Raw genomic sequence first — 11,820 nt, 5'->3', positions numbered from 1 at the left:
CGTAGATAAGAAAAATGTCTAAAGAGAGAGATGCGTCTATCATGCGAACCTGTCTATTGTTGTCGCTCGCAATCTCATCCCTCTCCCATGGGGCATTGCTTCCCCCCTCTCTCTGTCATTTACACCTCAAACACCTGCTTCCACCGCCACCACGGCTGCTGCTGCTACCACCGCAATCACGGCACAAAGCCGCCAAAGAACGTAGTCATCGTATCTGAACTCTAGACTTTGTAGACTTTGTTCTGTTTTGTGTCCATGGCATCATCTTGTCTCTCTGGGGTCCGGCCTACACCACACTAGAGCGAACTCTCTGGGCAGATTCTCCCCCCTTCCATCACATCAAACTCAGGCCCCAGGCAGCGTGTCTCCCCACCCCCACTAACCTCCCTGTAGTTCTTCTGCTCCCTTGCTGTCTTTGCAACATTGGAGACCCCTCTCACACCCATGAACCTTTGACAAAGTCCCATATACAATACTCACGCATATGCCCCCCCCCCCCCCCAACAAGCACACAGACACACTCTCTATTTCAACTCAGGTCATGGTATGTTTCAAAGTGAGCAGTCATACAACAGATTGTTTGGTGCAGGCGAGGCAATAGTAGCACTGACAATGTCTCTAACAGAGCGTAGGCCCTGGGGGAATAGATAGAGTTTGGTCACCAGGCCCCTCCTTGGCTCCTTTGTGAAGCCTGCTGCTGCTGTGGAGGGGCAGGAGAGGGGCTGGAGAGGGGCTGGAGGCTGGAAGGGGAGAGGCATCAGAAGGATGGGGGAGGAGAAGAGTATGGGGGTGGGACTTATGGGTGCATATGTCAACCCACAGCACAGGTGTCTGCATCTGTTCCTCCACAGGACAGATGCTTAGGGAGAGAGAGAGAGAGAGGGAGAGAGAGAGAGAGAGGGAGGGAGGGAGGGAGAGAGACAGAGGGAGAGAGAGAGGGAGACAGAGAGAGAGAGAAAGAGAGAGAGAGACAGAGAGAGAGAGAGAGAGAGATCAAGCAAAACTACAATGGGAAGAAACTGTAGATAGGAAACCTCTTCACTAGACATCACATTTTGTATTTCCGGAATGATTTTCCAAGAACAGTGATTAATATCAAGATAAATAATCAACATTTGATATTTTAATCAGTCTTGATGAAGGACAATTTACTCCTTCTGTACCTTATACAGCTAGTATTTCTGCAATTCACTTTTTGGGACTGGTTTTCTCAAATACAAAAGTGCCATTGATTCCTTTAAAAAGGCAACTTCCTGTCCAACTCCATCCCCCTGTTAATTAGACTTTTTTATCTGATGCTCTGACTCCAGCAGTTATGGGCAGATGTGTGCCACGCGACATGTGTTAATTATTCAAAGTTGTCAACGCCTCCCAAGCATACATTCTGTTTCCTAATCTTACATCCACAAACAGACGCACTTTCAGCCACACAAAAAACGCCCGCGTCCTCGCATGCACATACGCGCGCGCAGCCATGTGCGCGGGTCTCTATGTAATTACTGAATAATTGTATCGCGGTGGGGCTGCCATGTCTCAGGCAAGCCCTCGCGCACTGAAGCGTTTCCTAAGCGACCCGAACAACAAGGCGATGTTAATGTGAGAGCGCGCGGTGTGGCCACAAAAGCTCTCGGATTGGCTTGTGTCCCTCCTTGGGCAGCTGGCCAGGGTAATCTGATCCACAGACAATGGAATTCCTGGCCGTCTCCCGCATTCACAGGTAGCTTGAATATCTAAATTGTATACTCGGTTTCATTCTACCATTTTCAGAGGGAAACAGCCACGACTGGTCATTCGAATTATCTAAAAATAACTTGATCATACTTAACCCCCTTCTTAAAACAAAACTTAATTAAACCTTAATACAACAAGGTAACTTTAGCATACATTTTCCTCGTATAACGCAAGTGATTTCTTAGACATCCCAACTTCTCATTTTCAATGCTTGGGACCTATGAATTACTTTGGAATTGCTGATCACTGGTTCACAAACAACATAATAGACTATAATGGGGATCCCCACGCGCCTTCATATGATCGATATCGTGTGATGCGCTCCCTGTTTACGTTCCCACGGCCGCTCGTGAGCTGTCTACTCCACTGGGACGAAAACTTCTGGCTTCCCCTAGCCATCTGGCCACGGGCTGCCCATACCGTTACAGGTCCTTTAACATGCTACTCGCTTCATTTAGACGGAGTGCTCTGGCAAGTGCCACATAGAGACGTGCGCGTGAAGGAGGAGGAGGAGGCGGAGGATGGAGAGAGACGGGATGAAAAAAAAACGGCGTTAGCTCGAGAGCAGATGGCTTGTAAGGGTCTGGCCGCGTCTGAGGCGTGTCGTGCCCCTTCACAGAGAATCCCCTAGGGCTCCGCGCGCATTCACAATCAATGAAAACGAAAGCGCAAAAGAAAAGGATGAATGGTCGTAGCTCGAGTCAACCTTTTTGTTCACCGCAGCTACTGGTGGGCAGGAGTTAAAGTACAACTGCCCCCCTACAGTCGCGCTTTGGTTAAACAGTCACTCCCAAATCCATCATTTTGGCCTGTAAGGTACAGAAACCAGGAAAATAAGAATCTATCAATTTTTCAGGCCAGTGTAGCCTACCAGCCTATAGATATGAGAGACCTAAGACATTAGAAACGAGTTCGGTTCAGAGTATGTTGTGTTCATGGGCTGGCCCAAAAATCACTGATGATCTCCATGCAGAGTCAGGTACAGGAAATGAATGATTACAAATAAATATCACACTTAATAAACTGTAGTCAATTCGCAGTTATCAACAATGTTGCTACTCGTTGTTAATCCAATGAAGAGATCAAAATATTTTTTTTAAATTCTCAACAAGATGTACGTCAATCCCAATCTATTTATTTGGCTGAAGTTAACAGTCTGTAGAATTGTACTCTATTTGAAGGTCAGGAATTTCAAACAAGGGTGTCCGCTCAATTAGTTTGAACAGATACCACTTTCCATCATAACAAGGAGTGAACTCCGTCAACGTAACAAGACAAACCATTTACAGCACGTGGAGAGGCGCCAAGTGCTTCATCCTTTGAGTGAAATGTTTCACTGAGAAAAACATTTGGACGTAAAACTACACCCACTAGTTTAACATAACGTAAATGGTAAATATGGACCTGGGGCAAAAGCTTTTGTTCACAAATCAACAATAACGAAGGAGCAATTAAAATCTCTCCATTCGTGTACCCTGGTTTTCTCAGACTCGACTATCCATTATGCTTAGTTACTGAATACAGGCATATCATGTGTTTTAAATCGTGGTTTCATGAAAATGCGTCGATCAGATAATTATTTATTTTGAAGATGTGGAGGCTTCCCTTGACTTGAGTATAGTAAGAGGGGACTAGTACGCGAGGTTAGCTCGCTCACCCTGTTAAATTGTGGGGAGAGCAGGTGCTGCGCGAATTACCATACAGCTGAGCGAGCAGAGAGCAAACTTATTCCTTCAGCTCACAATAACAAAGTGCCCGGGGACGACCACGCGAACACACGCACACACACACACACACACGCACACACACACGCACACACACACACACACACACACTTCAGTATAGTCCCCACCCCCATCTCCTCATCCCACAAACCACACGCGTACGCGCGCTCGCACACATTCTCATTCATTGTACACACACGCGCACACCCCACCCCACCCCCATCGCATACACACACACACACGTAGAGGGAGAGGGAGCAGTGAAAAGGGAAAAGCAAGTGGAGAAATCTGTCGGCCTGTGAACTGTTCTTAACTTTATCACCAGCGTTTTGAACAAAACGAAATGTATTACTACCATTACCATGAATCAAAACAAAAGTAAATCAGTCCAACCGGTTTTAAACCATGGGAAAATACATCTCCACACTTCAGTCCAACATAACGTCTAAACCAGTTAACATGCCTGAATCTTTGCAATGAAATCATGATTATGATCAGCGTGTAAAGAGTTTCATTCATTCATTCATTTGTCATAAACAGAACCTGAACTTTGCCTATCATAAAAAAGATTCAGGACACTCAATAACTGTAGATTTAGTACTGGGAAGGTGGGAGTTGTGGAGGTGCAGAGATACCTCATTGTCAGAACTCGAGACGCACACTGGGAGGAGGTGGTTCATTTGCATGTTATTACCATGGCATGTGGCGCTCGGTATATAACCACAGGCAGGCGCTTGGATGGGAGAGACAAACGCACAGTGTACGTCGTAGGAAGACGCGAGGACAGGCCTCCAAGGAGGTTTGCTGGAAGATACAAAAATAAGCCAAGCCAAGAACCAAGAAGGAACTATATCTCTAAAAGCACGTACATTCGTCACTGCTGTGACCACATCTTGGATTATCACATTGAAACGGAATTTTATCAGCAAAGGACAGCTACATTCTAAACTCAAACTTTAGGATTCGTTTGTGTCTATATGAAATGACTGAGAACAGCGTGGCTGATGCGGGACAGTGTCTGAAGAGCCTTTTAGGGGAAAGTTGCATTCAATGAATCATTCAGTGAAGAGAATACGGATCTGAAAGGACTCCTTTGTCAAGGAAACAACACTGATCTGGGAACGGAGTTACTTGAAAACCATTTGTATTTATTTATTTATTTATTATTCATCATGGGACGCTACCTTCTAATTGTATCATTCCTGCACGTCTTCACATGCCAGGTAATACTCCAACTTTTGTATCAAGCCTTTTTTTAAACTTTTAGCCATAACTTCTCTTTTGGTTAAGGGTGTAGCTTTCTATGCTAATCTGTCGTTTTATATTTCCACAGGTCCTCTCTTCTGGAGTCTTTGAACTCAAGTTACAGGAGTTTTTGAACAAGAAGGGAATACAAGGCAATAGGAACTGTTGCAAACCAGGTTTAGCCTCATTGTACCAACAGTGCGAGTGCAAAACCTTTTTTCGAATTTGCCTAAAACATTATCAACCGAACGCATCTCCGGAGCCCCCATGTACCTATGGTGGTGCTGCTACACCCGTACTTGGTTCGAACTCTTTCAAAGTTCCTGACACGCTACCGGATGGCTCTTTCACCAATCCCATAAAGATGAATTTCGGTTTTACGTGGCCGGTGAGTTTTCTGTTCTTCAGTGCAAGCACAATTTGTTGTAGGTCGTGAAGCAGTTAAAAACTTCTAATGACCAGGCTACTTGTCTCTGAAATGAATGAATCATTTGCGCATGAATAGTCCTACGTTGTTGTGTTTCTATGGTAGCCTTAAACTCATTCGCTCTAATCATTTACGTGCAGCGTGTATGAAGAACTAGCCTTTACACAGTTCATCCGTTTAATTTCTCGATTTAACCTTCCATCACAGGGAACATTTTCTCTCATCATCGAAGCCGTGCACGCTGATTCCAAAGAAGACCTTACCACAGGTAGGACCTTACCACTATGTTGAGCCAAGGCAGCGCGCTCACAATATGAAGTTTTATCCGTAGCATTCGTGATCAGAAAGGGTCCAGTATTCACAACTGTACACATCTTCTTTCAGAGAATCCAGAGCGAATCATTAGTACTATGGCTACCCAGAGGCACTTGACTGTGGGAGACGACTGGTCACAGGACCTTCATTCCGGTGGGAGGACAGAGTTGAGATACTCCTACCGCTTTGTCTGTGATGAGCACTACTACGGCGACGGCTGCTCAGTGTTTTGTCGCCCCAGAGATGATGCCTTTGGACACTTCACCTGTGGGGCAGGAGGCGAGATCACTTGTGATGCTGGATGGAAAGGACAATACTGTACTGAACGTAAGCAATTTAGAATTCTGTTTATTGTTTAGACGGTTTAATTTAAAGTCAGCCATGACTTTATTTTACGTTGGACGTGTTGTTTTAAGTTTGGAAAGCAGGCTATGAAATGCGCTACTTTGTTGGGACTTTTTTTATTATAAACAAAGTTAACGGTTAGCCTTTGGTTGTAAAATTCACCAGCACCTCAGAACCCCCCCTCCAAGCCAAACACACAAGACCACTTGATTTATTCAAATCAGGAGGTGGAAAGTTTTTTCGGAATAATCTCACGCGTGCCATAAATTTACATGCTTACGTCCGATTCGTTACTCCCAGAGTGGGCTTGGCGCCGATTGGCTTACGAGGGGGAGGTATTGTTTGAAGTGGGCAGCTGCCGGGAGAACGGAGACAATGGAGCAGCTGTCGAGCACTGGCCGCGTATCCACCAGCTGTCCACTCTTATCTCCGCCACCCGGAGACATTAAGGGGTGGTGTGTGCACTGAATGAAAAAAGAGTTTTGACCCACAGAGTAGGGAAAGACACCCCCCCCCTAGTTTGTGGGCTCCTATTGTCACTGTTTGTTAAGCAGAAGTTCTTCTACAATGTTTTTGCTTAGTTTTTTCCCCGAGTACCAGCTAATAGGTTTAGTGACCCCCTTTTTTAAATGAAATGAATTAGTTACGATTTAGGGAAGAAGTTTCTACTGGAAGTGAAACTCAACAAAGAACATGTGTTTGGGGTTGTTTCATGTTGCCATGGTTCTTATGTAGGGTTTTGTCTCTCTTTTGTAGCAATCTGCCTCCCAGGATGTGATGAAGATCATGGATTTTGTGAGAAGCCTGGGGAATGCAAGTAAGTTTATCCAGAATGACATCAAGTTTTGCATCATAGCAAATCTAGTTGACAGTTATATTACTTTAAAATGATCTTTGAATTCCACCCACTGGTGACTTATGTGTGTTATGTCCAAATATCAGAAAATGCTTCAATGTCTTACATACGGTTTTGGTTGTTTTAACAGATGCAGAGTTGGTTTTGAGGGTCGCTACTGTGATGAGTGCATCCGGTACCCAGGATGCCTCCATGGGACCTGCCAGCAGCCGTGGCAGTGCAACTGTCAAGAGGGATGGGGCGGCCTCTTCTGCAACCAAGGTGAGTCAGAGCTAGACACAGACCAAGGCCGAGAACTCACAAGAACATTGAAGACCGTTTGTTTTCAAACAACGCAAAGACTAAAACAATGACCTCATGCTTGAAAAACAGAATTCAAAAGAACAGGAGGGAGTGGGGAGGGAGGATGAGATCAACGATGAAACACAGCTGCACTACTGCCGGTCCATGTTTATTTCCTCCGATACTAATCCACATGTACACACATGTGTCTGTCTGTCCACTTCAGATCTGAACTACTGCACACATCACAAGCCCTGCATGAATGGAGCCACTTGTAGCAACACTGGCCAGGGCAGCTACACCTGCTCGTGCCGGCCGGGCTACACAGGAGCCAGCTGTGAGATCGAGGTGAATGAATGCGCTGGGAACCCCTGCAGGAATGGTGGCAGCTGCACTGTAAGTCCCCCCCTTCAACATCTCATTGGAGCGTTACTTCATCTTCAATTTAGCCTTACATTTGCTTCTGTGGTTCCACAACAGCTGGAGTACATGTTGCCATAAGCCGCAAACTCAGATGTTAGTGTTGCCGTTGATGCTGTATATCCCTCTCGCTCACTTTTGGCTAATGTTCAACCAGTAGTACACTTAATACTGCCAGGAGGTAGTATACTATTGTCAGTAGTATACTTACCCAGTGTTGGGTTCTTGTTGTTTAAATATTTGTTGTTTATATATGTATATATGTTTTTGTTTCTTCTTTTCTTTTTTTTTCTTGAATTGCAAAATGGCTAAGTGTACTCTTCCGTCTTTCCTAACAGGATATGGAGAACACGTACAGCTGTGCCTGCCCGCCGGGTTACTATGGGAAGAACTGTGAGTTGAGTGCCATGACCTGCGCAGATGGACCCTGCTTCAATGGCGGCCGTTGTGCTGACAACCCAGATGGTGGCTACTACTGCCAGTGTCCCACAGGATATGCTGGTTTCAATTGTGAGAAGAAAATTGACCATTGCACCTCCGGCCCATGTTCCAATGGTAAGGCCAGATTCAGGAGCGTAGCGTTTTGTTATAAAGAGAGAGTCTCAGAGTCTCCTTGATGGTTTTTCCCCCCCCATGTTTGCATGATCTTAATACCTGTTGCTTCTCTCTCAATGTCCAGGTGCCCGGTGTGTTGACCTGGTGAACTCCTACCTTTGCCAGTGTCCAGAGGGCTTCACTGGGATGAACTGTGATCGCAGCAGTGATGAGTGTTCTGCGTACCCCTGCCAAAACGGTGGGACGTGCCAAGAAGGACCAGAGGGCTACACCTGCGCGTGTCCTCCGGGCTACACGGGCCGTAACTGCACCTCGCCCATCAGCCGGTGCCAGCACAACCCCTGCCACAACGGAGCCACCTGCCACGAGCGCAACAACCGCTACGTGTGCGCCTGTGTGCCGGGCTACGGAGGCCGTAACTGCCAGTTCCTGCTACCGGACCACGCTGCGCAGATTGCAGGCCAGATCCCCTGGACTGCAGTGGCCTCCGGCATCCTCCTGGTGGTGCTCCTGTTGGCCGGCTGTGCCTTGGTGGTGGGCTGCATCCGCTCCAAGGTGCAGCAGCGGCGGGAGCGTGAGAGCGAGATGATTCAGGGCGAGACCGAAACCATCAACAATTTGACCAACAACTGTCCGCGGGGGGACAAGGACCTGTCAGTGAGCGTGGTGAGCGCCACGTCCGTGAAGAACACCAACAAGAAAGTGGACTACCACAGCGAGCTCGACGACGTGGTGGCGGAGAAGAGCTGCTACAAGAGTCGCCAGGCGCAGGCCGACTACAACCTGGTGCACGAGCTGAAGTACGAGGCCAAGCACGAGGTGAAGATGGAGTACGCGGGGATGGAGGCGGCAGCAGCATCAGCAGCAGTGAGCTGTGAGGACATGTGTCAATCCCTCGACTGCTACGACTCAGACAGCGAATACGAGGAGAAGCGCAGCAAACGATTGCATAGGTAAGAAGAGCGGAAGACGTATTACTACTATTAATATTATTACTATTATTACTATAACTATTATTACTATATATTAATACTACTGTTTAAGAGCGTAAGACATGTTAATACTACTAATATTATTACTATTAATACTATTCATATTATGTATTAATACTACTCTATGAATGTTGTGAAACACCTTCTCAGTTATGTTAGCATGCGGAGCTAATGGATATCTTTGACTTGTTTTCCACAGTGATGCGTCAGAATGTTCAGAAAGGCCGACATACCAAGGGGTGTTGCCCGGGTGTTTCGATAATAAATACAAATCTGTACTTGTCATGTCTGAGGAGAAAGATGAATGTGTAATTGCAACTGAGGTGAGTCTTGAGATCCGTTTACCTTTGGCTCTGAAATAGGACACATCCTGTGCATGTGTGTAAATATTGTTTGTTTGTTTGTTTGTTGTTTATCCTGTAGACATGATTTTAACACTGTCCCTCTCTTGTCCTCTAGGTGTAACAGACCTGCAGGTCTACATGGCTCATTTTTAGCCTGTGGGGAATGTGTTACTCCCTGTCAGAAAGTGCTGCTCTAACCTTAGGTGGATGTGTCCCGCCTTGTGACTGCTGCTCAAATAGAGACTTATACTGATATTCAGAGTGAGCTGGTTCTCTGTGCTGAAGTGAATGGAGGCAGTGGCGTGGCTTGGGGCCTGTGGGACCGAATGCCTGTCGGGGGCCAAAGTTATGTACCCTTTAAAATAATTTACCTGTAAAGTTGTTTAAAGGTGTTGGGCAATATGTGCTCGTCAAACCATGTTTTTTAAAGGATTCATCAACACGTGAGATGCGATTAGTAAGAAATACGAGGATGTTACACAAAATTTTAAAATGTATTTCAGTGTTTTGCCGTTTACAGTGTCTAATTCTGGCAACATTGTGGTAACGTCTTAGCAATATATTGGCAACATTTGCTGTCCGGCCAATTCTCCAAGCCCCATAGGCTGCTGCTGAGTGCAGGGACTGCATCAAGGGTGGATGTTTGGCCATACTGGCCTGTTCTTCACATGTTGTGTGACATGACCATGATCCTGTCACATAGCCCGTGGAGACTGTATGTATACTTGATCACTGTGTAACACAAACAAAAAGTGCATCTCTCTCCTCCGAGTCCTCCAAGCGTTTTTTTTTATTTTTATTTCCCCTTCTTTTTTTTGTAATGTCCTGTATGGTATTGAATATGTAATTATTATCAAGAGTGTGAGTTGTACTTTGAAAACATGTCTTTGCTTGTCATTGACTTTTTGTTTTGGTAATTGCTTTTATATAAAAAAAAAAGTTGTATGATTTTATTTAATTTATTTTTATTTAATTATTCTGTATTTTACATATTTGCTATGGTTTAAATAATTATTTAATTTGAATTTGTTTAAGTTGTTGCTGTTATTTGCAAAGGCACTTCGGGTCACTGGGACGTGTTGAGAAATGTTATTTAAGAAGGATTGTAAAAATGTTTTTATTGTCATTGTTTTTTGTTACTTTTTAATGAAGGATTTAGCTTAAATTATTTTTTCAAATAAAGATTATTGAATACTCAAGGTGTATTTCAATCAGTTTCTTAAATACATGACTTTCATGATAGTATTTCAAATATTTGTTTTCTAATATACTTCAGTTCTACAGATTTTCAGTTCTATCTTAAAGGCAGTTCCTTGGAAGACTTTATTTTAATGACAGTCTGTCTTTTTGTAGTCTTCTGAGGACCCTATGGTGAAGGCTGTGAGCAAAGTTAATAACCAACATCTGCTGTCCCCCACTCCCCACCCCATGGAGGGCTATTCACAACCTACATTCAGCTCTGAGTTTGGCCCTTTGCTCCTGGGAGGGATGGGGGTGGGGAGGAAAAGTTATTAGCAAGAAAATTAATATAAAAAAAACACCTCAAAACTATTTTTCTCTTACAAAACCACATTACTGTTAGTGTCGCCTTCTAAAAGTATAGGAAGTACAGGCTAAATTACGTGATTTTGAAGTAAATTAGGATAAAGGTAAATATTGAATTTATAAGTGAATGTTTTTAGTCTGTAATATGTCTTATACACAAATTCTCTGTCATTTAAGATGAAATTAGAAGGAGAGTTTGGTGATGAAGAGATGATAAGAAAACGCTTGGTTGGTTTCCTCCGGGTTTCTAAGGGTGTCAATAAGACTCAGGGGAAACAAACATGGCAGACAATGGGTGGAGCTGACAATGGGGCGAACACAAAGGCCAGCATTTGGACGAGCCAGTGTGCCCCACTGAATGAGGGGAAAACGGGAGCAACAGCAACAGATGTTGGAGGCCTTTTGAGTAATGGAACCCTGCTGGCAGGCGACAGCAGCCGCTTTCTAAATAGCTGCACAGTGAAAACGGTTATTTCAAATTTCTAGGATTCATGTAAATTATATCATTCTATATCATTCTAATTCATTCTAAGTTTTGAAGTTGGTGTGTGTGTGTGTGTGTGTGTGTGCGTGTGTGCGTGTGTGTGTGTGTGTGTGTGTGTGTGTGTGTGTGTGTGTGTGTGCGTGTGTGCGTGCGCGTGTGTGTGTGTGTGCGTGTGTGTGTGTGTGTGTGTGTGTGTGTGTGTGTGTCTGTGTCTGTGTAAGGAGAGCAGTTGTGTCATGGTGAGATGGCTTGCTGGAAATAGAGAGGGTTAAAACCAACTGGCTTGTGATTCTATCATTAATTATTTGGGAGATCAAACGTGTCGATGTGTGTGTCTAGCAAGCTTACTCTTTATATGTGCTGCCCGTGGGGCCGATTAGAAACAGATTTGATATTGCATATCATTGATTTCCATATGATATCCAGCTCTGCTTTTCATTCAAACCTCGTGAGGCGTATAGGTTGTCTAAACGCTATCAGGGACTGGACGGTGGAGATTCTCTTACAGCTCAATGCAGAGGTTCTGATTGTTGCTCCAGAAAAGGTTCCACCCGT

General features: G+C 44.8%; 1 protein-coding gene across 1 annotated transcript; it reads left to right on the top strand.

The window, feature by feature from the left end:
- The first annotated feature begins 4,102 nt into the window (after positions 1–4,102).
- Positions 4,103–10,878, top strand: dla (deltaA). The gene is made up of 11 exons (XM_012835994.3): positions 4,103–4,678; positions 4,789–5,088; positions 5,335–5,395; positions 5,512–5,769; positions 6,544–6,604; positions 6,774–6,904; positions 7,152–7,321; positions 7,684–7,900; positions 8,025–8,853; positions 9,092–9,215; positions 9,352–10,878. The coding sequence occupies exons 1-11, from the start codon at positions 4,628–4,630 to the stop codon at positions 9,355–9,357; spliced, it is 2,208 nt and encodes a 735-aa protein (XP_012691448.2). The 5' UTR covers positions 4,103–4,627; the 3' UTR covers positions 9,358–10,878.
- Positions 10,879–11,820: the final 942 nt, after the last annotated feature.

Source organism: Clupea harengus, chromosome 26, assembly GCF_900700415.2.
Source record: "Clupea harengus chromosome 26, Ch_v2.0.2, whole genome shotgun sequence".
In the NCBI taxonomy this organism is placed as follows: Eukaryota; Metazoa; Chordata; class Actinopteri; order Clupeiformes; family Clupeidae; genus Clupea; species Clupea harengus.
The sequence above is the reverse complement of the archived record's forward strand: the minus strand, read 5'-3'. Positions and strand labels throughout refer to the sequence as shown.

Excerpts from the sequence above, each read along its gene's own strand:
- dla (XM_012835994.3), top strand. The coding sequence starts at position 4,628 with ATGGGACGCTACCTTCTAATTGTATCATTCCTGCACGTCTTCACATGC. Across the intron at positions 7,322-7,683 it reads GGAATGGTGGCAGCTGCACT|GATATGGAGAACACGTACAG; the intron begins GTAAGTCCCCCC and ends CTTTCCTAACAG. Across the intron at positions 8,854-9,091 it reads CGCAGCAAACGATTGCATAG|TGATGCGTCAGAATGTTCAG; the intron begins GTAAGAAGAGCG and ends TGTTTTCCACAG.